The 27,231-nt window shown below is 32.3% G+C and overlaps 1 protein-coding gene across 2 annotated transcripts in view; it reads left to right on the top strand.

The window, feature by feature from the left end:
- Nucleotides 1–27,231, top strand: part of LOC126739991 (uncharacterized) — a 213,337-nt gene that overhangs the window by 110,447 nt on the left and 75,659 nt on the right. For both annotated transcript variants that reach the window (XM_050445835.1, XM_050445836.1), the window contains one exon: nt 1,177–1,254. In XM_050445835.1, coding sequence (XP_050301792.1) covers nt 1,177–1,254 — 78 coding nt within the window. The remainder of the gene's footprint in view (nt 1–1,176; nt 1,255–27,231) is intronic.

Raw genomic sequence — 27,231 nt, 5'->3', positions numbered from 1 at the left:
CATTTGTCAAAATATTGAGGCAGATGTATTTGAAAATGTTCGACGTGAATTTTCAGATAGGTTATTTATGTGTCAAGAGGTACAAGGAAATTATTTCCAGCATCTTTTAAATTAAATATTGTTTTTCTTTTGATAAATTGTTTATTTGCTAATTGTAAATTAGTATTTCATCGTATTCTATTAAAAACGTTAATAAAATCGCAGCAGTGTATTTTTTTGGCTGTTACTTTTAGACAGGTCATTGAGACCTTTAAAATGAGGTACCACACGACCCCCCTTTCTATTTAAAATTTTTTCTCAAGATGTCGCCCAGCCGTCATCTTGGAATTTACAACTACCTAGTTTACAGTGAAAAATAGTATCTATAGACCAATTTACTTATGCCAAGTTTCAAAAATTTTTTTTGACCCGTTCAAAAAATAAATGGGGGGGGGACTTCAAAGAAAAGCACTGTATAATATATAAACGTCACAGACATTTTTAAATTACAGATTTAACAGCTTACTTTACGAGCGACCGTTAAAGTTTTCGAAGAAATGCAGACAACATGATTTCTTACTGGAATTTTATACTTCACAACTTTGGCGGTTTTAGTGATAAAAATAAAATTAATGTGGTGTATCAACCGTTATTATATGTTTCATATTTGGTTTTTATTGAAACTATATGGTTCGAGAGGTCGAGTTTAAAAGAATCGTTATAGAAGCTTTTCTAATACTTATCATAAACCTTCACTTTTTATGTCTTTTATAAGATGATTAGTTCAGTATTAATGCATTAGAATTACATATCTCGTATTACTTTAATATACTGAGAGCATAGAAGAAAGAGCATACTCTTTCTTCTAGATATCTGGTATCACTATAAAGATGTCATCTGCATATTGGCAATCACCCTATAAACCACCTACTCACGACACCCACATATAGCAGAAGCATTTCACAATTCACAAAGTGGATTCTTGTGGGATACTGTTTACTAGAGATTAAGAAAACAAGTTTAAATTACACTTTCTTTTTGATTTACCAAAAAAAAATCTGATGTGAATTTTCAGAGTTCCAGCCTAAAAACGGCACAAAATAATATTGTTTAATTAATTCAATTAGGGATTAAACCGATATTCCCGAAATAAATATGGCGATCAACCTAATATAACGGTTCATTGTTCTTTTCTAGCATGGCAAACGGATCATCGACGCATACCGGTCGTACTTGGCTGATCTTCACGATTGCGAGGGAAATTTTCATATGGCGGTAAGTTTTGTGAAATTTTTATGCAAACTTCTCATGATCAATATAATAGAAGTTTTGAGACATGGTCTTGCTCTTTTTACATGCCATCATCTTCATCTCTTTCTTGTCCTTGATGAAAATTGTTGAAGAAGGAAATGGGGACAATTTCTAGTTTATTCATTTTTACGTTTTAATACAATATTGAAAACTCGCCCATAGCAACCGATTTTTTAAGCGCATTGTTAGTTTGTACGTAGAGGCTCTCGCTCATTTCTTCGTCTTTTCTTTTTTTACTCTTTTGACTTTTTTTTCGCTTCTTTTCATCCGGTAATGTCACTCGCCTACGGGTTTACTGTTTGAAAATCATCCAAAGAGTTACGAGAATAGAGTTAATCGAAAATTGTCTTTATTTTAATTATTAATGAAAATATCGAATATTAATGAAAAAATAGGAATTAAACAAATTGTATTAACTTTTAAGGGTTAAGTTAGATAAGGGGTCAAATCTAAGGTGTTCAAAACTTTTTTCTTTTAATGCCAACGCTTCGGGTCTATTAGGCCTTCTTTACGGCGATACAAATTAATAAAAAACGACTAAAAAAATTACAGACAAGTTAAAAAATATTATGATCAACAACAATATTGAAATACATTAAAACTAAACTTTTATATTATTCAAAGACTATTTTAGTTACTCATAGATACTATTCAACCTTGTGTAAAAATGCCACATCCCTTTATATGCCAGGGCAGTTAGCTCAAAAAATGGCCTTTAAGAGAAGTTTTTGCAATCAAGCTGAATTTTTCACAGATGGAAGTACCCATCAATAGTACTTTGTAAAAAAAAGTTACACCTTCTAGGAGGCTTGCTTTTTCCGCCATGTTGAATTAAAGATGGCGGATGGTACTATTTTTTAAAATATCGTAACTTTCTTATTTATTAACCGATTTTTGTCAAGTAAAAAACATTATATTTGCTTCTCACTAAAGAATGAAATAAAAATATAAAACTATTTTGACAGGTTATATTTCTGCCAAAAAAAGTTAAAAAAAAATTACACTTTTCTTTTATCATCTTATTTGACAGGCTCAAAATTTTTCTCCAAAAATTGAGGTGGCAAAAAACTACAGCAAAATACAAAGTAAAAAAATCCAGTTGACGTAAATCCCCAACAGTTCTTTAATAGAGTATTGCTCACTATGAGAAACAAAAATGATTTGAAGACGTTTTTCGAACATGAACTAAGTACCTATCTTTCGTATTTCTTTAGCCAAGGAAAACTCCGCAAAGGGAATAAGTTTGTTCTGATTTCCCATCTTTGTAAAGATAATTTTGAATTTGAGAAACCCGACACACTAAAAAATCCACTTTCAGTCATTGATGGTGGTTGCTTACTACATAAAATTGCCTGGCCCAAATTATTAACATTTGGCGATATATTTAAAATCTATTGCCATTATGTTATTGAAAATTTTGGTTTCAACTCTTGGGTAGTTTTTGATGGTTAGAGTGAATAGTCCACCAAGGACGAGGAACATCGTAGTCGTCAATCAAAAATTACGCCTAAGGTTGAGTTTCAGGAAAACACATCGCTGGTCTTCTCGCAAGCAGACTTCCTATCAAATTCTTCGAACAAAGAAAGGTTTATTTCTTGCCTAGCCGAGAAGTTGAAAGAAAAGGGTATAAAAGTCACACATATGAAATCTGATTATGACAGAGTTGTTGCCTTAACCGCAATAACAGAATGTCAATCGCAAGATGTAGTACTCTTTGGTAATGATACAGATCTAATTGTAATTTTAATTTCCTTAGCAAATAAGTCTAACCACCATCTATATGTTTGGGCACCCAGCACGAGTAAAGCTCTTGATAAATTTCTAAATATTTTGAAAATTCAAACTTTGAACAGATCCGTAAAAATCTTTTATTCATTCATGCATTTACAGGATGTGATACTACCTCGTATCCATATAAAATAGGCAAAAAAGAATATTTGACGTATTAAAAAATAATCCTTAAATGTATGATTTTATCAAAAGTTTTAATGCCCCTTATATAAATAAGGCTGTCCTAAGTGAAGTTGGACAAAAACTTATATTAAAATTTTTCCCGTCCAAAACTGTGAAAATCTTAATCAGTCAAGGCTTCATTGCTATAAACAAATCACCTCTACACAAGGTTTAGGATCTAATTTTGATTTGACAAATCTTCCTCCCACAGAAGACTCCTGTAAGCAACATGTATTTAGAGTGTATTTACAGTGACAAAGTTGGAGAGGAAACGAGTTGGACCCACTTGAGTGGGGGTGGTTTTCCAAGTGCAATGAGCTTTTCCCAGTAACATATACAAAACCTCCGGCATTTTATGTAAAAAATACAATTTAGCTTGTATAAATGCACCCAGAATTGATTTGGATGAAGTGGAAATAAATGATGAAGTTTAAGTAAAATGTAACCAAATAAGTCGTTATAACTTTTAACGATAAATAGTTATATATTATTGTTAGTTGAAAGCTATTAAAAGCTTCGTTTGTAATTTTTTGGCACAAAAAAGAATATCTACCAATATATAATGTTCCTTATTATTAAGAATAACAATGTTCTATTTTTTTTTAATGTTTATATTTCTTTTATAAGTTAAAACTAAACTGTTTTTGTTATAAACATATTTTTGTTTTTAGTGTATTTGTTACAAAATATTTTGGTACATAAATCAAACAAGAAGTAAAGTTACATCCTGCATAAGTTTTATTATTTTTTGGTATTTTGTAAGCGCTTTTTAACTCTATCTCCTAAAGTACCTATCATAAATTTGGCCACTGTTTTAAAATTAAAACAAAAACGCATAAAAGACTCCACATATTTTAACTTTTTTTGGTAAAGAGTACGGTTGGCTAAAAGTTGAAGAAAAGCTTTTCGATTTTTTTATTTCCTTATTTTGGCAGAAATATGACCTGTCAAAGTAGTTTTATATTTTGGTCTTATTCTCTAGCTAAAAATAAAGATAATGTTTTTTACTTGACGAAAATCTGGTAATAAATAAGAAAGTTTTGCAAGCCTTCGAGAAGGTGTAACTTTTTTTTACAAAGTACTCTTGATAATTACTAGCATCTGTAAAAAAATCAGCTTGATTGCAAAAACTTCTCCTATTTTTGCTAACTGCCCTGGCGTATTAATTTTTATGGCTAGATCTGCATATTTAGCCGTCTTCCCTTGGTACTTGGTTAACCAACACCCACTCAAAGACACTTTGTAGAGGTGTTATTGGCTTAACACATTGCTCTTGTTTTGTAGTGCTACATCCACCAGAAGAACTGATCTAACTTTCTTGTCGACCACCACAATATCCGGTCAGTTATTGGTTACCTAGACATCGGTGATAACGAACCGGTCGTAGTACAATTTAAAGTTGTCATTTTCTAGTACCTTCTACTGTTGATATTTGTAGTATGGCATGTGGATGTAAATGATTCGATCTTTCTTGGCTAACTTTTGGTGAATGATATTGCAGTGATTGTGTCCGCATTAGCTAACACATTGCAGCCGGATATTACGTCTTGGATAGTCTGAACGCAATTTTCTTTAATTGTTAGTATTGATTACCTCATCATGGATAGCCATCATCAATTCTTTGTCTCTAGAAAGAGATTTCCATGTGAGAGCTACCAATTTGATACATCTTGTTCAATATGTGATTTGTTGAAAATTATTAAACCCATTTTTCTTATTTCGCGTTGTCCGTTACTATTTTAAAGTTTGGTTCTGGTGTCGTGAGATTAAGTGGCGAGTAGTTCTTGCTGGTCTTGGGAATCGCCTTGATATTGTAGCTTATTGCCTGCCTTGGTAAACAAAAATTCTATATGTAGACTACTGATATACAGTGGTGGCCAAGAAAATAAGAGTGCCTGGTTTTATTGAATATTCCTAATAATATATTGTGCTACATAGAGAAAAAAATAATAATGATTTCATATTTGTACAACATATGCCATCAGTGATAAAAAAATAATTACACGTTATTCTTTGCCAGTTTAATTTGTAATTATAAATAAATAATTTATTTCTTACACGTTTTATGGTGGACAAAAAAATAAGAGTATTTTTCAAAAATGGCATTAGATAAGTAAGTCAGTGCTGGGTAGAATAACCATTATTTTTGAGAACGGCTGCGCATCTTCGTGGCATCGAATCGATCAACTTTTGGCATGTTTCAACTGGGATGGAATACCTAGCTTCCTGAACTTCCTTCCATAAATCTTGCTTATTTGCTGTTTTTTTACAAGCTACTCGGTTTTTCAGCTCCTTCCACAGGTTTTCAATAGCATTAAGGTCAGGCAATAATTGTGATGGCCATTCTAGAGCCGAAACCCTATTTTGTGTAAACCATTGTTCAACAATCCGTGCCCGTATGTTTAGGGTAGTTATTTTGTTGACACACCCACCTTATAGGCATGTTTTTTTTGGCATTTGATAGCCATCACTCTATCCAAGATATCCAAATAAATTTTTTTTGTCATGGTCTCTTTAAACCAAAATATGGGACCTACTCCATTGTAGGAAAAACAGCCCCACAGTTTCATATATCCACCTCCATGTTTAACTGTGCCTATTGTGTTTCTAGGATTATATTCTTTATTCTTCCTCCTTTTAACGAACCATCTTCAATCTGATCTGAATAAGTTGATCTTAATCTCATCATTAAAAACAATGTTGCACCAATTTCTTTGAAAATTGCCAGTCTTTGTTTTATATTCTTTTTGCTTAGAAATGGGACTTTTCTGGCCACTCGACCATATAATTTTTGGTCTTGCAAACGTCTTCTTATCGTCCTAGTGCTAATACTTAGGCTTAAGTTTCGTTTTATAGAGGTAGATGTGGAACAAGGTTGTTTACTGACTTCGCGTACAATAAGCTTATCAGTCTTCCGTGTGGTTTTTCTTGGACGGCCTCGATTTTCAGGAACAATTTCCGTTTTATTTTGTGTCTTTAAAAATCTGGAGATTACACAAGGTGATCTTCTAAGCACATTTGCAATAAATACATAGAATTTATTTTGACTCCTCAATTGCAAAATTAGACGCCTTTCTTCAGGGCTACAATTCTTTGCGCGACCCATATTTACCAACGCGATGCAACGATCTTGTTGAAACTGACTTGTATTTATGGAAAATATCACAAACAAATCTTTTATCTAAATAAACAAAGACCTAATAGTTACAATACAGAAATACTCTTATTTTTTTGTCCACAAGATGTTTAAACAATAATGAAAAAAAATTGCTTTTAAAAGACAATGCGTAGTATTTTATTTGCAAATTCCAACATATAGGAAAGCTAATTCAGCTTGATTTGAAATTTAATATGCACTCTTATTTTTTGGCCACAATTGTAGTTAATATTGATTAGCCTTCTTCATTTTTGTTTTTCTGGTAAACTTGCTCTAATGGTTGATTTTGGATGGTAACTACATTTTTTTGTAATCAGGGTTCTTGTGAGTTTTTTGATAGCTTCAAATTTCGGTTTAGTACACCCTTTGAATACGTAAGAACGGCTGTGAGGTAGGTATTTGTTGCTTAAATTAGATTAATGACCACCAGCTCCGATTGCAGTAGCTCTTTTATTTTTTTTGTATATTGTTTCCTTACTCTAGTCTTACTTTTAGCTTGTTGATCTAAAAGTCTGGCTTGCTCAAATCCTTCACCACTCTTCATCACTTGTATGATATCAATATTATACATATATCACCATTATTATGATATCATTGACGCACAGCATCTACACCAACAATCTTTCCCTTTTCGTTTAACCTTTTCCATTTCTCTAATACAAACTCCATATGTGTGTTACTTAAAAATATGTGTGTGATTTTTAATAATCGTTGCTTTTTATTTCCAGCATATAGTTTGATCATCCATATAAAGAAGGTGGGAAAGTGTCAAGGTTGCATTCCTGTTTGCTTTGATTTTAAATCCGTTAAGGGGTTTCATTTAGCATAGTGGATAGCGGATTCATACCAATACTTATCTTTGATGTGCAGGTGTAAGTTTGTTCGCCACTGCTTCATTATTGCCGCAAGGAAAAAAATAATTGTCAAATATTTTCTATAGATTGGTAAGATCTTCACCAGCTAAAAATGAAGGGGGGACACTGTCAAAGGCCTCCATGTAGTCAACAAAAGCAGTGTAGATATTTTTTTCCGTTTCTGCGCCTGTTTCAAGATGACTGAATCTATAAAGAGTTGTTCCTTGCACCACCGTCCCTAGTGCACCTTTTTTTCTTCCTTGGCTTATACGTTATATATATAGCCAATATCTCGAAGGTTTCACATAAGCTTCTTCTTATGGTACGTTGAGTTTGAATTGCACCAAGTGATCCTTGTTTACTGAGATTATTGCAAGATTTTTCGCACAATTTGAGACAGTTTTCAAACTGAGTAGTTGGTGCTTGCCTGGGACCTCTTTATTGATCGAATACGTACTCAGTTTCTAGCAGTAGATCTTGATATTTAAGCCTTTTGTTTGCCTCTTTTTAAGTAAAACAGTCATTATCAAGTTTTGAACTTTTTTCAAGCTTTTGTACTTTGCCTTTTAATACGAGTTCTGGTTTAGTAGCCTGTGGATTGCTCAGGCTGTATCTTGAGGTACAATACAGTGTGATCTCATTAATATTGTGCCTTTCCATATATTTATACTTAGCAAGTATCGTGCTCAACCGGCGATATTGCGATGGATAGTCTCACTTTTTGTCCGACACAAACTATATTTTTAGTTTGTACTAGTTTTCAGAATATTGATTGTAATCTCCTGCTTTTAGGTCTCCAAACTTAAGCCAGAATCACGCGTTTAATTTATTAATGATTTTTGTCTCTATTTCTTTCAGTATTTGCTTATGCATCCTTTTTCATCTGTTAGTTCTTTCTTGAATCTTCTTTCTTTTTATTTCAGCTTTAATCTCTCTTCCTTCCATTTCATCATTCCAGATGATCTGCTAAGGCTACCTTCATCTCGCTTTGGAACGTAGAGCCTATATTTGATCTTGGATGTAGTGGTGTAGTCATTATTCCGGTGGTATACTGGAACTGTGAGCTCAGTTTACGGTGGTGTTTTTATTTTCGTCTTCTTAATTCGTTTCTGAACTTTTACTCGGGTTTCTAGTTTGTTATCAGTTTGAAGTCATCAATGTATTGTAGATGACTGGTTTTAGTTTTTTATTTCCTGCACTGATATCCAGTGAATGACCTGTATTAAAGTGCGCTGACTGACTGACAGTATAAGTAGTAGTAATACTTATGATGGAGATACTAAGCACTTTATGTAACAGAAAGAAGGACAAACAATCGTTTTCTCCAACCCTGGAGACAGTGGAAAATAGGGCCGAAACATCTTTTATTTAAAGACTTCTATTTAAACAGCACTCATTAATAAACTTAATTATCATAAACTTTTAATCACTTATTACATAAATTAACTTACTTAGACTGCATAATTAGACTCCAACTCCGAAAACTTGTTGGATAAAGCAAGTTTTTTTATTATGAATATGCATGCAGGCAGGCAGGCGGGCATGCTAAAATTTGGCTTGAACAATGGATCCTGCCAGCAGGAGAATATTATATGAATTGCCGACCCTAATGAAGGCATTTCTATGGTGTTAAATTGTCATATCAGACGTTTATTAATAATATTCAACTATTTTACAGAAGTATGACAGATTACACTTACGATTAAATATTCAAAGTCATATTATTTATATTGAATTACATGCAGCATTATTAAGTTAATATTTATTAATTCTCAAAATTGCATTAGTTTATGGTAAATAATAGTCTCGTAAAACCTGATGTCTTACTTTGATACAAATTAATGCATATTTGATGAAGCAGGAAAATCAATTTATGAAGGAAGTCGTTATTTGCGGTTTTTAAGTTGCGGAATTAATTTAAGTTTTAATATCTTTATAATTAACCAAATTAATTGAAAAATCATCCATTGTCGTTAATTTACTAGCTGTTCTATTCTTTCTCCTTATAGTATTTAGGACAGTAGTGGGGAAAATAATTTCTCTATTGTATATTTATAATTGTATTATTTATAACTGTCTGACGCATGCTTCGCCTCTTCAATCAACGCTATAGAGTAGACCAGCATCGTACAGCCGCGTATCAGTGATTCTCAGCTTTGTGACTATTCAGTTGCGGAATCACTTATTTGCTTATCGAAAAAATTGCTCTTTTTATAGATTCAAAATAGTTATTTATGTAATAAGTATGTAAAATGGTCCTTTGTTTTATAAATGGGCAAATTGTCACATTTGTCAACAATTCCCAATAATGGAAAAAGGGGATTTTCCACACGTGTAACATACACTTTTTTTCTCCTATCGAAGAAAACATAAAAAAATCTTTACGCACGGTAGTAAATAAAATATATTAAAAGGCCTCTTTTAGAATTTTCAATCCATACATAATACATAATATGAATTTATAATTCATTGATTATGAATGCATAATAATTGAATTGTATATCCTAAAGCTCATCCATGTAACTTACATTTGTTTTTTGCTTCTTCCTGCGTCTTCCTCTTCTGTTCATTGCCTGCCCTTGTCTTAAGGATAAAAAAATTTAATGTATTTAAATTAAAACATATTTTCTACCTGTGCACCACTGCATTGCATAACTCATTTTTGATTTAAAGTGGATTTATGTATCGGTTCTATTAAAATCGAGATGCATACCTATTGCATACATTTTGTTTTTTTTTCTTTGACAAATAAATATTTTTTGAATTTGAATTTGAATAAACCTGGAATCTCTCATAACAAACAAAGGAGGATGTGACAAAAAGATACATAGAAGATATTTGCAGTATTTTGGACACATTTCCAAAAGAACAGGTTTGATGGAAAAACTAATAATTGAGGCCAGAGTTTAAGGAAAAAGACCTAGAGGAACATATCTAAGCTGTTTAAACAAAATTACTGATTGATCGAGGTTTACACAACGCCAAAAGTATCCAAGGGTAGAGAAGGATCGATAAAAATTTGATGGTGTCACCACATTCTTATAAAGAATTAGGACTAAGGAGGAAGAGAAACTATTAATTTTATAGTAAATTTATTGCTACATGCAATATAAATTTTTATATAAAAATGCTCCTACTATATGCAACTATATAAACTTGCCTACATAATCAAATCCAAATATTTATTCTTATTTCTTCATGAAATGTAAATATAATAAGAGTAATACATGTAGTACTGGGTTTAGTGACTTGCTATGACAACATCCTGTTGCACAATAAATGAAATAAATAAATAAATCAGTGGAAAATAAAATGCGGTAGAAAAAGAGAAAATCGCAAAAAAGTTGACATTTAACTCAATTTAAGATATAGTCATGTGGAAAACTATAACCTTAATAAGGATAATTTATAATACAAAGAAAATCCTCTAATGACATGTGTGATATTTTTTATTGACGTATATAATATAATTGAAAAATTAGATCAGTGTGCACACTTCTGCATTGCAATGCAAAAATGCAAAAAATAGTAGAAAGATTACATTGAACAAGTACTAAGCAGCTACTCGCTACCGTCTAAGTAATTGATTTGATTTATTCAACTGCCAGTATAATTTCGCAATAATGATTGCGTATCTCCTTTTTAGGTGCTACGGGAAATATTCGTCATATATCTTATTTACCCAATTTCCATAAATTAACACATTATACATACATAGCATAGCAGTATTATACTGGTTTAGGCATACCGGTTACACATGTATATTTTTTTTGTTCGTTTTTACGTAGAACCTGACAAAAAAGACCAAACAGCTAGTTTTTGCATTTAAAACTTTGCCTTTCACCAAAATGATTAATTAAGATAAATTTATAATAAGGTTCTTTGGCATAGCATTAAATATGTAAATAACCATATTATGGTAACATTTTAATAAATCTGACTCCTTTCACGCAGTCTGCTTTATTGAGTTTTTATGTATTAGGGATTCGTTTTTTTCATGAGAATCTGTATAATATTTTAGAGTTATTATTTATTTGAAGTTAGTATTTTGTTTGTGATAAAATTTTATTAGAATTTTATCAGAACATGCCTATATCCCTAATTTGTCAATAGATTTCAAAAATTATTGTAATATGTTAACTGAAATTCTTGAAAAAGCTTATATTAATTACCATACATCAAAAATAAATGAAAATTTAAATCGAATATACTTTGGAAAAACGTCAAACAATTTTTCAATCAAACCAAAAAGGTCCAAATAATAACTAAAATTAAAACGTCAGATAAAACCATTACCCATAAAAAAGAAATAGCGGAGGTTTTTGCAACACATTTTGAGAATTGTAGAAAAAAATGGTGAACAAAATAAAGCCATATCAATGTGTGATAAATAAAGCAAAAAATTATTCAAACAGTCTCTTTCTGGAGCCAACCAGGGAAACAAAAATTATTAACATAATTAATTTACTTAAAAGTGGTAGGTCAAGATCGATTGAAATCTGATATACTTAAATAATATTCAGGGTATTTTCCTAAACCTTCTATTCTTAATAAATAAAAGTCTATCAGAGAACTATTTTCCGAAGATTAAAAAAAAAATCAGTCATTAAACCATTGCATAAGACCAGATCACAGATAGATGTTGCAAAGTGTAGACCAATTTCTTCATTGAGTACAATTAGTCAAATATTTGAAAAAGTTTGAGAGTGCCGTTTAGCCCTTAGCGGTGCCTAATTTAGTTGGTAAAAAAATACCTAGTGGAGCCAAAATATTTTTTTTATGAATTTTTATATTTTTAGTAAAATTGTAGTAATTTAATACATTAGTAATAATAAAAAAATGAAAATCTGCCAATCAGTTTTTTGTTAAATTTGAAAAATTCGGTGGATCATATTGTGGACCACCGCGACACAAAATAAAAAAACTAAGAGTAAGATAACAAATTTATTTAAAAACTCATACAAACTTGGGTACTAAAAATTACGTTGCATGATAATATTAGAAACACTCTTTACGTTTTCCCAAGCACAAAGGGACTTTACATATGGAACATACCCAATCCGTTCTTACTGGGTTAGCCTTAGCGCTACAAAGCGCGCATTTTCTTCTGGTACTCCTTGTAGGTTGATGAGCAGATGACTGCTGTCTTATCTCTAAGGGTACGTAAGGTTTGTATTTTTTTATTTCAACATCTGATGGTGCAACCAAACTTCTCTTTCGATTTACAAGCGTTTCTGAGATTAAACCGTTTATGACACTTCGTCTAAAATCTTTAGCAGACATTTTTGGTAACTCCAACCTATTATAAATAATATTGGAATTTACAATTGATGCATCTAATAAGTAAAAAAATATTCGATGCCACCACTTTTTACTGAGTCGGCAATCTTGTAGTTAGAAAGTCTTTGGTCAAATATGTCGACTCCATTCATATTAGAATTGTAATCGATTATAAATTGAGGATATGGAATTTCAGTAATTTGTCCACTTCTTTCTTTTCTTTTTACTGTTCCTACATCTTCTGGCTGATGAAAATTTGATAACATGTGAACACATCGAGGGTCTTTCCATTTTGCTAACCATCTGGTACTGCTTGTAAACCATTGCACATCACTGCATTTCAAATTCTTGTCTGGTTTAAATTTTGGAATATGACGACGATTAACATTTACGGTTCCAACAGCATGGATTTTTCTTTCTTTCAATTGTTGAAATAGATCGACGCTAGTAAAAAAATTATTAACATATAACACATGGTCTTTATTTTCTAAGTGTTTTATCAAATTTGTAACGGCTCTTGAACCAAGGCACTTTTATATCTCACCAGTAGATGATTTTCCAGTGTACAAATCAAATTTTAGGCAATAACCAGATTTATCAGCTAACATCCACATATTATACCCCCTTTTGATTGGTTTTTTTGGCATGTACTGCTTAAGGCTACTACGACCCTTAAATTTAATCATTGACTCATCAACTACAACTACTTAATTAGGAATTAGGCATTTTTCAAAGTTATGAGTCAACAGTTCTAGCATTGGGCGAATTTTATAGAGCTTATCATAGTCTGGGGAAGATTTTGGAGGCATCAGAGAATTATTATTCAGATCGAGATGACTCAAGAGCCATCCAAATCTTTTTTGGGTCATCACTGAGCTGATAAAAGCATCATGCAATTCGGGAGCAGTTGACCAATAATCCTTATAGCTGGGACTACGTTTGATACTCATTAACAAATTTATGCCCAGAAAAGCATTAATTTCACACTGATTTGTAGGGACATAGCTTTTCCCAGTTGAAAGTTTTTCCTGCTCGGCATAAAGATTTGTTTGAAACACTAAAGTATCAATAAATTCCTTAGTAATAAACAGTTCAAAAATCATATACGGTGTTGGATCATTAATGTCTTTGATAAACTGAGGAGTTCCAGAAGGTTCGGTAAATTGAGGAAGAGGATCAGGTCTATGAACATTAGACCAAACAGGAATTTTACCTTTTACCACTGTTGTTGTAGTTCGAAAAGGGGGATATATCACTTGGATCTTCCTTCTCAGAAACCGGCAGATCTTCTTCCATATCTGTAGGAACTAAAGTTTCGTCCTCTATATCGGAGGAGTCCATATCAATTTCTGACTCAGACCCCGAAGGCAGTGTATCGATTTGTGTGTTGACTTCATCGTAAGTCAAACCTCCTACCGTCTTAAATGGCAATGGCTCTATACCTGCAAGAAAATATTGTATAGGTATTTTATAATTAGTGAAACTCAATATTCTAAGAGGAGCGGTGGTAGTAAAAAAGGACCACATAAAAACAATGTTTTTTTACAACATACTAATAAATATATGTAAATTAAATATCTATACTTACTGGAATGATGTAAGCTATCACTTTTTGCAGGATCTAATAGTATTTATCAATTTAGACACAGATCTAACTTCTGTTTATATTTGAGGTTAAATCAAATTTAATTAGTAACAGGTGTTTCATCAATGCTGTTATCCACCGAATAAGAACATTTATTTCTATTTTTGTTCTATCTTCTTTCTATCTATCTATCTTCTGTTCTATCTTCATCTATTTTTTGAACCACCGAGCCTTTAAACCATTAGTCGGGGTGGTTTAAATTTTCAACCATGAATACTTAAAGAGTTAGTCGAAAAACAATATGGATTTAAAGAAGGAATAATGATTTAAAGTTTTTTTTTGTGTTTTTAGACTTTGCTAAGGCATTCGACAGGGTGCTAATAGTGGGATTCCCTTAGCTCTGCCTGAAGGCTACTTAATAAATGCAATACAATGTGTGAATATTGACATGAAAAAAATGTGCATAAAAAAATAAAATCACGTAGTCTTTTAGGTTTATATATTATGTAGATCTTTCTTTTAAATAGTTTTAAATTATTAGTTAGATTAGGTTAAATCTTGGTTTTATATTAGATCTTCTTGTTTTAGTTTTCAGATTCGATTTACATTTACTTATTTGATTGTTGATTTTACTTATTTTATATTCTACCAGTAACAAAGTTAACCTTTTATCGATTTCGTTTATTTATTTTAACCATATTTAATTATCATGTAAAAAAATCAACATTATGGAATAAACACAATTATTATTTTAAGCGTAATAAGTGCTTTTTAAAAATGCATGACATTAAGATTTTGTTTGTGAGTATTGACATTTGTTATATGTCGCTTTCATAATTTATATGTTATGTTGTTGACAAAAAATAATTGAAACAATATGACTCAACCAGATGTAAAAAAGGATAAAAAGAAGAGAAACGAAACACATAATACAAAATAAGTGAATTCTTAGTGTGATAAGGTATTTCTTAAAATGTAAGAAATTATAATTTTTTTTTTATTACTGATACTTGTGACTCTCTTATACTCATTATTAATACAAGATTTTTTGCTATAAATTCATGTTCTGTTTAAAAAGTCTTATTTCAAGCAATAGTTTTTTATAGATTTATCAAAGAATACTAAATAATACCTGGATACAAACGGTGTGCATACAAAACATAAAAAATACCTAATTAGAAATAGATACAAATACTTAAATCATTATAATATACTATAAGTCAAAATGTATAATAATAGATAATATATTTACGTAATTGATAAACGTACAAAAGTTATTGACTAACATTATTTAAAAAAACATTTTTATCTATCTACATACGTTCGTAGCACCGTAGCAAAAACCACAGTTTTCCCAAGGAAATTTTCTTATCTTTTTGCTAAATAGATGTTTATTTTGTGGTTAATTTTGTAAGAAAAAGTACAATAACAGATTGTGAAGTCCGTTTTTTGCTATAGTAAAGTGAGTTCTTTATGTGCTGTCGTAATAGAGGAGCTTTATTTACAAAGATAAGTCCTGTTTTAGTATATGATTGTTCTGATGGGAAAACTTGTACTTTTTGATAGAGAAGGTCTGTAGAAACTCGGAGTCTTCTAAGAATTACCCTTAAAAGCTATCGTTAAGCAATGTCTAAGGCATTTAGGGTACTGGGAAAAGGCTACTCCCATATTGAAATACGATATCCAATAACTGATTTAGCTAAACATTTCTGATATAATAAAACTAATAATTATTTTCTATATGGACTTTCCATTTAATATTTTGCTCGATAAAAATGCCCAGATACTTTATATATGATGTTTTACCCAAGGCTTCTGTGCATGCATGATTTGACCTTTATGAATTTTTATATTCATATTTGTGTACCTTTTTTTTAACATTTATATTTATTTGATTCTAACTTAGAATACTAAAAGTCGTATTTTATTTGTCATTGTTAAAATTTTATAATTAGGGTGAAGTGGTGTAAGTGTAATCAAAAAAATGATAGTGGCACTTTAAAATTTCATAACAAAAAAACCAAAAGAGAAATCGGATTCATTTTTATTAGGCACAGAGCTTATTTCTTTGTTAAATCAATGTTTTATTTATTTTTTGTCTACTTTTGTTTTTTTTATAAACCAAAATAAAAAAAAACATGTCGGCTGATTATACTTGCCCCAAAGAATGGGGCAAGTGTACTCACGGCTCCTAACTGCCATATGCTTACTCTGCCGATGGATCTGGGGCAAGTGTACTATAGTATGAAAAGGTTAAAAAAATAGCTTGATACCTATCTTAATTTATAAGGAAGTTATGAACTTTTTTCGTGGAGGAATGATAGGGAATAAAACTCAAAGATTTTCTAAAAAGTATATTACGTTACCTACGTTGAGCAAAACAGGCTGTGACATGTTTTTTTTTTATTTATTTAACGTTATATGAGGTAAAGGATACTGGAAAAGTTAGTTCTCCTCTTCGCCCTAAAGTGGCTTCTGGTAAAACTCGCTCTATATCTGATGCAGCCACTAAGTGATGGTCCTCTTATTCAGGCCAGTGAAACACTGCACTATGCGCGTTTCGGTTTGATTTTTTTTTAACTTAATTGTAGGTTGCGATTCTTCATCAAGCGTTGTTATTTGACCAGCATAGAAAAGTATACTTTTCTTTACTTTAAATAAGACCAAAACCCAGTTTCCAATGTTAAGGTTTTCTACTCCTTTGAGAAACAATTCGTCTTGTTTTAATGCTTCTTCATCTTCCTCTAACCTTTTTGCATAAGTCTCAAAGGTGACGTCGTCGGATTCACTGTCACTTAAAATTTGCGGTTCGTCTTCTTCTGAAGAGCTCTCATTAATATGTTTTGCTGTTATTTTTTTTCATTCCTTCTTTGTTTTCTTTATTAATTCTTTCGCTTTCTTTGCTTTATCTTTCGCTATTCTTTCATCTTCTTTTTCTTGCTCAGTCTTTTTCTTTTTTTCTATGTTTTCTTTTGCTGTTATAATTTCAGCTCCCTGAGCTACCCTTTTTTTTCTTTCTTTTTCGTTAGGGCGGGGCGATTGCCTCACTCTTTCCAGCAACAATTTTTCAAATGATACAGAACCGCTACTCGGTGCTGCTATTGGTATTGGTCTACTTGGCCCTGCTATTGGTTCTGGTCGCCGTTCTCATGCTAGCTGCTGCGTGGTTGGTTTCTCTCTCGATGGCTCTTTATGGCTGCTTGTGCTGGGTTCATTAAGAGGTTGTTCTGTGGCAGGTTGGGGATTTCTTAAACGTTCTTCATATTTTCGTAGAGCTTCTGGATCATATTTAGAGCGGTCGATGACAGATCTATTAAATGAGCATATTCCTCCTCTACGAAAGCCCGATGTCAGTAAAGCTGGATCTGTCTCTTTCCAAATTGTGCTCACAAGTACCGAAAAATCTTTCTTTGGTATTTTAACACCCACATGTTTCCTTTGGTACTCCGCTAATTTGGAATCCCACCGTGACTTAAGGCTCTTAAAGACCGCTAGGTCCATGGGTTGAAATAGGTGGCTGGAGTGTGGAGGTAATTGAAGTACAATTATATCATTTTCGACAGCCGCCTGGATAAGTTTTGAGTCTAAGTGCGTTGAATATCCATCATACAAAAGCAGGTTTGGTCTTTCAGGTACAACGTTGCGAATAAAAGTTTTTGTAAAATAGTTTACAAAGATTTCGGTTTCCATCCATCCATTTGGTGACGCAGCATAAGAAGTACCTGGAAAGGTAGATTCCTTGGGAGCCAGCCAGGTGCTCCATAGATTTTTTCCCTTAAAAACAATTAATGGAGGCAGTTTATCCCCATTGGCGTTGCCACCCATGAGAACTGTAGTACTTTCTCTTCCAGGCCCGGTGGTTATTTTTGAAGTAGGGGCATTTTTTTGACCCACAATTTTAGATTTACTTCGATCGAGCGTAAAACTTGTTTCGTCGATGTTATAAATCTGAGAAGGCTTATTTTGCAGGTCGTTTTTTCTAAGGTTGCTTTTAACATGTCAAAATATTGTTCAATCACAAATGGATCATTGGCTTTTTTTCTGGCATACTCCAGTCCTTGTGGTTTTTTTAAAGATAGCCTGTGCCTTTTTTTAAAGGATAAGAACCAATCCTCGCCAGGTATTCTATCTTTAAATGGCGTTTTTATATTATTTTTCGTGACATACTTTCCCACCAATTCTAAGATTTCCTTTCTGCTGAGCCCCCAACCCCACTTCTCCATGATTTTTATGGCATTCACTAATTTTTCTTCATCAGCTGCAGGTATTGCGGTGGGTCTTCCTTTGGACGTACTTTTTGATCCTCGGGTTCCTCGTAGGTGTTTTTGAAGAGTGGAAAATGGGATTTGATACCTCTGAGCAGCACCACGAATACTGATACGATTTTCTTGGATGTTTCTGATCGCATCTTTTAAAAGTTCCGCACTGTAAGAAGGTTCTTGTTTCTTTTTTTATACACTCTTACCATTTTGAAGGAACTCACTAGGAACTGTATAAACTAGTCTTAGATCGGTCCTATTTTAAAGATTTACACACTGTCTTTACAATTAATTAAAGTCTTTGGTAAGTATTTACACTATTTCTTCGATATTAGTCTTAGCCTGTAACAATAGAGAAAATGATAGTAGGTTATAGCCTAAAAACTCAAGAAGGAGGAGGCTGGGGCAAATGTGATTACATTTACCCCAGTCTCAGTGATTACACTTACCCCATATGCGTATTTCGGTGCATATCTGATAGCAGAATCAACATCCTTGTCGAAAATCACCTAAGGGAGCAAAATATTACAACTAAATACTAATATTAGCAGTATAGTAATAGGGAATTAAAATTCCTAAAAGGCACTCACAAAATTATTATAAATGTCAAAGTACAAAAAAGAAAAAGGGAAATCCTTGAAACTGGAACTAAGAGGTTAATAAAAAGGAATATGGGTATAAAAAGGGTCATATTTTCGAATTTCAAAGAAAATATGTTCCAAAACGTTATAAAAAAAAATCATAGGGCTTGATTACATTTGCCCCATGATTACATTTACCCCACTTCACCCTAATAAATAATTTCTTTCATGCATCGTTTCTCTTATATCAGCGCTAATTCATTTTTTGTCTAATTATTTTTGATTTTAACCTATCTTAACCCTGGGGTACATATTATTAATTATATTTTTTTTCTGTCTATAATGAAAGTATTGGCAAAAATGCAGAAATATAATTATCCCAAAAAATTTTAGGCAATATTTGTTGTAATTCATTTGAATCAGGCACTTCTAAGGACCATTTAAGGAACTAGTACAGGTGCGAGATATCTCCTTTATTTTTAGAGATAGAGAGTTGTGGTTTCCACGACACGTCTCCTTTAAGACCCCTCTTGTATCTCCGTTCTTTTTAAACTTTTTGTAAAAGTAGAAACTCATTCTTATAGATTTTATTCCGTATATATATAATAGTTTTTGATTCATAACCCAAACTTATGTTTTTTTTAAACGGAACACCCTGTTTAATTATAGTTAATAAAATTGGCCTTTTTGTTTACTTTTTTAAAAATATATAACAGTATAAACTTATTTTCAAAAATACGCAAATAAATAACAATTTTCTAAATTAAATGCATAATTTAATAGTAGGCCACGAATAATAATAGCAAATAAATAAAAAGTTACAAATTAATAATGACGAATGGAGAATTGCTATTTTTTTTGTAATAAAAGACAGAGAAATCACCATCAAAAACAGAGAAATGTCAATCAAAACTTACTTACATAGTTGACATAATTTTTTTCTTCTAGTTGGTATGCCTTAAGAGTGCATTCCGATCACTTAAACCCACTTATACTGAGATCTGTTTAGCTTTTTGGGGTTGTTGTGTTATCACCAGTTTTTCTTCTTTATCTTACAGAATCGAACTCCAGGATTCATGTTTAAGGCAGATTGTAAACCCATTTTTATCTCACAAAATATCTTAACTTTATCTGCTTATATGTATTTGCTGAACACTTTCTTAACTTGGAGTGTTTGCCTAGTCTATAAGAAGCATTCCAATTCACTTCTCCCTACTCGACCACATGTTACGAGGCAAGTAAATAATATTTTATTAATGATTCCTAGGAGTACTTTGGTAAAAAAGTCTTTTGTTTACTTTGCTAAGAAAGCCTTAAATCATCTATACTTGGGCAATAGGTGTTCGAATAAGTATAAGAGGTTTAGAAGGGGAGTAAAATATTTTTGCGGAAAGCTTTGCTTAATAATGCTCTGTGAGGTGGGCTTAGAATGTTAGAATACTATATTTTAATGAATATTGTATATGAGATTTTTAGTCTTTTTATAATAAAGCATTTGGTGATTGATTGATTGATCCGTGCTTTCTGAGACTCAAAAAATATATGTCTATATCTGAAAGTGGAGATGATATGTCTCTTATTTTGCATGCATCAGTGATGGAATTCTGGAAAGGATACTGATATCGATCAAACATCAATAACTTATTTTTTATTTGTTCTACTCTCTGTTTTGTCAATGTTCAGGCAGTCACTTTGAGAAATTATTATCAGGACAGTTGGACCTTCTAATTCTTATGATTACGTCTTTTTTTTTTTGGTTCATTTCTTACGGTATAACATTCTGAGTAGACTACATATTGATTTTGCAAAAAAGAGATAAAAAAATACTTTAATTTCCCAAATAAATCATGAAATTCAATTTAATTATATTTCTATATGTAAAGAATACTGTTTTGAGAATTTTTCACATGATCAGATTTTTTTTGGTCGACATCATACTAAACGCATATGATCAGGAATATATTAACTAATGAGACCAAAAGCTAAGAAGAAACAAAATGAAATCGACATCCTCTTCGTACTAAAAACGTGTAATTTTAACAAAACTAATGGTCCTGCCATTCACATTCGCTCGCCCATCAAGAGAATCCTGCCGTTCGCATAGCAACAAGATTTAATAGGATCGAGGGCTGCCAGCCGAAATCATATCCAATAAGGGTAACTGTAAATGCAATTGCGAGACCCACGCAGTCATAAAACGTCCGTAAATGGATAGAAGGGAACGTATTTACATAAAGGCAAGGAAAAGGAGATAGCGCCATTATGACAGCGCCATGACAATTTCAATCATTTTTATTAGAATTCCTATATAAAAAAATGTTTTATGTTATTTTAAAGGTAAAGTTCCCTCCGCCAATAAACAGTAAATTTGTTTGATCATCTAAGGTGCGACTGGCGGCAGTCTTAACAAATGAAAGGCAAGATACAGGGTGTCTCGAAATTACATCGCAATATTTACCAGCAGCATCTTTGTCTAAAAATAAGACAAAAACGTCATATACAGGAATCTTGAAAAGTGAATCGTTTTCATGTTACAGGGTGTTTTATAATTCCTATTGAAGATGGTGTTTTGTTAATTTTTTTGAAACGCCTGGCCGTTATTTTTCGAAATTTTTATCGTATACTACTGTTATTGTTGCTAACTGATCTTATAACATTTTATGCTAAAATGTATACAGAATCATTTAAAATTAATGGTCCGTAAAAAAATCCTTGTATCCTCAGCAGCAAGCATTAAACTAATGCTTGCTGCTGAGGGACTGCCGACCGATCTGGTCTCGCTACGAAAGCTGTACATCGGGTTCCACAAGGCCTATGGTATTGGATCCACGAAAGTCGAAGAGGACCTTTCTGCCTTTAGGACCTATTTTTCGTCGGAGAAGCTTTTGCGGCTCCAAAAAATTAGGGAAAGCCAAAATAATTATTTTTCTAGTGGTTCGCCATCTAGAAAAAATTTTTAGACTACCTGACGCGACCAGAGGATCAAGCACCCTCTTTAAAATTGGTTGATAGTAAGCTTAGTATTTTTCTTTTAAATATTCAGTCCTTAAGACACAAAACTAAGGATCTATTTTTATTGCTAGAAGAACTAAATTTCCCTGAAATAGTTGCTATTACTGAACATTGGTTAAATACTGATGAACCCATATATGTTGAAAATTACAACCTCAATAGAACAAACATAACGCATGGAGGCACATTGATAATGTCCACTAATAGCGACTTTTCAGTAGTGACAAAGTTTGATAACTTATTATCTGAAAAATTGTTTGAATTTTCCATTGTTTATAATAATTCACATGATCTCTACATTGTTTGTCTATATAGAACACCCGACTCTGAGATACAAAGTTTTAGCCAGAAACTACTAGAATCCATGCCTTTAAAAAGCAAACTAATTTTATGTGGCGACCTTAATATTGACTATTCCAGTATATGTGCTGCCCAAGAATCACTCCAGTCTATATTCGAGTCAATGGGCTTGATAATGCACATAGATTCACCCACCAGAATAACTAAAAATAGCTCCACCACCATCGATTACGTAGTATCATCCTTTGCTCCAGAACTCTTAAATTGTACTGTTTTCAGTTCGGGCTTTCCAGATCATGAAGCTATATTAACCAGCTTTTCTTTGGATTCAATTAACAATAGCACTTTGCGTAAATTAGGCCGTGTTTATAACAAAAATAATTTTCTAAATTTTAAGAATTATTGTCTAACGGAAAACTGGAACCTTCTTTCAAATGATGTCCATAATGAGTTCTCCAGATTCTTAATTCGCGATCAGATATTGCAAATATATATTTTCCTCTTAGGCCAATTAAAACTGAAAAACAAAAGCCCTGGTCCTCCAAAGGTTTTCGTGTATCGCCAAAAACATGCGCTCACTTTCCTACCTAAAAAAGTTTTCAGAATCTATTGCTTCAATGCTTTTCATAATTACGTCAAGCAGTATAGGAAAACTTATCTTAAAACAATTAAGGCTGCAAAAGAAATCTATTACAGTGGGAGGCTTGCAAAATCTGGCAATGTAGCTAAAGAAACATGGTCTATTGTTAACGAACTAAGAAATAAGTCTATCTCAACTAGCACTATCTCTCGAGGACCTAAACAATTACTTTGCAAACGTGGCAAAAAATCTAATGGCCACCATAACATCTTCTGATGATCCTCTGTCATATCTCTCTAATGAAAATTTGCACAATTTCTTTTTTACGCCAGTATCATTTACAGAACTTCAAAGTACAATTAACGAAATAAAAAACAAATCATCAGCTGATCCAGATCGGATTAACATGTCATTTCAAAATGAGGTCTTTCCAAACTGCCTTAAAACTGCAATAATCATTCCATTACATAAAGGAGGAGATAAAGATCAAGCCTCAAACTATCGTCCAATTGCACTTCTTCCAACCCTCTTAAAGATCATAGAACGACTGGCTAAAAAAAGGTTTTTGTCATTTTTGTTTAAATATAATATCTTAACCCCTTATGAGTTTGGATTTCTGAGCAAAAAATGCACCAACGATGCTATGTTCTCCCTATTTAACAGCGTTACTTAACAGCAACAATTTTCTGTGACTTTTTAAAGGCTTTCGATTGCGTAAACCACATTATTTTAATTAACAAATTGTAGCACTATGGATTCAGATGTATATCCCTTCAATGGTTTAAGTCATATTTGTGCAACAGAAGTCAACTTGTAAAGGTCGATACGTCAAGATCTTCTTGTAAACCAATTGAATGTGGGGTACCTCAAGGTTCCGTTTTGGGTCCTATGCTCTTTCTGCTGTTTATAAATGACCTGGCCAGCCTGAACATAAGCGGCAAAATCTGTCTTTTTGCTGATGATACTAGCTTCACTTGGAGCAATCCGAATGCAATAGCACTACATACAACAATTTCCAACGACTTGGTCTTCATTAAATCGTGGTGCGATTCCAATCTTTTATGCCTAAATCTCTTAAAAACTAAAGTCTTATCATATAAAACGACCATTCCTCCATTTATTCTAAACAATACCAGTTTCGAAGTTGTTGAGTCTGTCAAGTTCTTGGGTCTCGTTGTGGACGGCTCTTTGAAATGGGAGTTGCACATAGATACGTTATCCAAAAAACTAAGCTCGGCATGTTTTGCCATAAGATCAATCTCAAGAGAATTAGGCTTTTTCACGGCCAAAACCGTTTATTATGCTCTTTTTGAGTCACATCTTCGTTACGCCCTTCCATTCTGGGGTACATGCTGCAAGACCCAATTTGAGCGTATATTTAAACTTCAAAAGAGAGCGCTTCGGTACCTATTAGGACTTGATAGTAGAGCTCACTGCCAAGTAAATTTTATAAAAATATAAGATCCTTACTTTTCCCTCGTTATTTATATTTGAATCTATCTGCCTTATCCGCAAACATGTGTCGCAGATTCAAGAAAGACCATCCCACGGCTATTCACTAAGGAACGTTAATCATAATCTTCATCTGCCAATTCCACGGTCGGAATTAGTAAAGAACTCTATACTTTATGCAGCAATAAAAATGCACAACCATCTGCCTTCCGTAATAAAATGATACTAGTGATACTTCGATGACTACTTTTAGTTGTTTTCGCAATGCCCTAAAATCTTTACAACTGCAAAAAGCCCTATATACAGTAGAAGACTTTTGGCGTTATTAGCTACCTATTATTTGCAAAATGTTTGCCTACTTTTTATTGTATGTTTTCTTTTATTGCATGTTTTTTTTTGAGACTAAGGTTTTTGACAATTTTATACATATAGACCAAATTGTACAATTTGATAATTTGTACAGTATTTTTGTTTTGTTATGTACCTATTTACTTTGTGTGTATTTTGTCTGAGTATTTTTTTATGTTTATTTGTTTATATTTGTATTTTTTTTCCTTTAGCTTTGTCGATAAAATGTAAATTTTCTGACAATAAAGCATTTTCATTGATTGGTAATTATGACTGAAAATCGTTTTGGTAAAGCAAAATATAACACGTCAATGATCAAAGGCTTTATTGCTATATACTGTTTGCCTTGACAAATTACTTCTGAAGAACTTCTTTTGGAAAAATTATTGAGACATATCTACATGTTACTGAGTTTGAAAAAAATTATATAATGCTTAAAAGAATATTATATCGTTCTCTTTTGCTCTCAAGGAGCAATTAAATACGTACATTATTGGAAAGGTGAAAACATAACAACTTGGGGAAATATTACCCCCAATACCTTATCAAGCTGTATCACTTTATGTGTTTTAATCTAATTAGGCATCAAAGATACAATAAATTCACTACTGGACTTATATCCGAACCAACCTCTTTATATTTTAATTTTACGACAAAAATATTTAAAAAACTTTTCTTTCAACCGTTTAACGATCAGTTATACACCATCGCGTCTTAAATGAACTATAAAAATTAACTTACAGAAGAAATCGTGAAACATCATTCATATTAAACAAAACCTTAACGGTACTTTCAGTGTCGATCTTATCTTAGCAACAGCATAAATTGTGATTCAAGTGGGAGAGAAAAAAGCTACTTATAAGAAAATAATTAATTATCTATCCTTGATTTAATGTGATTATACAAAGGATTAAGGTTAAGTTATTGATAGAGAAATTTAGGATTTTAGCTATTAATAAGAATATGATCAAAGTGAATGGCGACTATAATAAGACTTATATGGTTTTATGGCATTTAGTGCTTTTCCACTAATTAAACTGGTAAATTTTATTTGGTTCAATATTCATAATTAGTTCCCATTCAGATAGTTAATAAGAATTTAATTCCTAATACTCATTACAGCTTTTGCGTTTCTGATGTGATTTTACTGGTATTAGGATTTAAAGCTGCAAATATCATTATTTTTAAAGGTAGCATTGAGCACATAAAAAAAGTTGTTTAATGCCCATTCTGATACAGCCTATTCTTCATGTTTCCTTTTAGGATAACTAGAAGAAGGATTTTTTGAACCCTTTACTAGATCAAAATATATTATCACACTTTTTCAGCTTTTTGTTTTCAAATGATTGTTTTATAATAATTGAATGTTTGATCCTACATATAATTAAATGTCTTTATCTGGATCCCTTCATAAAGAAAAATTCAACAAAGGCGTCATTACGTAATACTGAATGTCAACTATGAGTAACCGGTTATTTGTCCTATATAGAAGCGTTGCTGCCCTTGGCCATGGCCGCAATGGCACGTGGTCGACCCGGGAGTTTTTTATGCGTAATGCTAAACGAGATATTATGACAAGAATGTGCAATTATCGTTATTTTTGACATGAAATAACATAATGATACATATCAGTTATCCTTCTCTATGTGTTGGTAAATAGCTAGAAGCTCCATCATGGTGTCCAATCAAACTGGGCTGACTGTCAGCATGAAATTGTGTTTAGGGATTTACCAGCTAAAATACATGGAATCTATCTATCCTATTTTCTATTCAGGTTATGTAATGTAATTTCGAAGTTTTTGATAGAAACTATTCTATACAATGTAAGTTCTCTTTCTCTTATATGAAACAATGTCTCGACGTACACTTTGACTTTTGTTCAGTTAGTCTGGTATTATTGCTACTCAATAGAAGTTCAGCTTCATTACTTCAATAAATAATTTTTATCTGGTAACAAAAATTATGTGACAAATTATAGGGAAGTATGCATTCCATTAATCTTCAAACTGCATTGTTAGTATAACAGAAAAATGTAAAAGCCTAAAATTGTTCAAGAACAGCACGGTTTTAATGCTGTACCAATAATATGTAAGTACTGCATTTGAAGTTTGTGTAAGTTTATTCAACCTATACAGACTTCTTAAAAGCATTTGATAGAGTTAAGCACCGATTGCTCGTGAGGAAGTTGAATGCTTTCGGAATCTCTAGTTGTATTGGTTTCCGAGGATTTTAAGGGATAGGATGCAGTTAATGAAGATAGATAATCACATTTCTAGAAATATAAATAGCGTGGAACGAGTGACATAGGACTCTTACTGTAGTCTGTTGCTTCTCTGCTTTTTTATAAAAGATACATCTGATTGCCTAAGACATTCTAAGTTCATTTCATTTGAGATGATTTCATTTGAGAGTTTAGTTTCGACTTAATCGTTAAAATCATCTGGAAAAAGGATTCAATAGTTACTGCACTATACTGCACCGTAATCCCTGACAAATGTGAGGATTTAACTTACGAGAAACTTCAAGTTAAAATGGCCTGGATTCATAGTCATACTGAAATTTACGAGATGCAAAAGCCAA

The sequence above is a fragment of the Anthonomus grandis genome, chromosome 8, assembly GCF_022605725.1.
Source record: "Anthonomus grandis grandis chromosome 8, icAntGran1.3, whole genome shotgun sequence".
Lineage (NCBI taxonomy): Eukaryota > Metazoa > Arthropoda > Insecta > Coleoptera > Curculionidae > Anthonomus > Anthonomus grandis.
The sequence above is the reverse complement of the archived record's forward strand: the minus strand, read 5'-3'. Positions and strand labels throughout refer to the sequence as shown.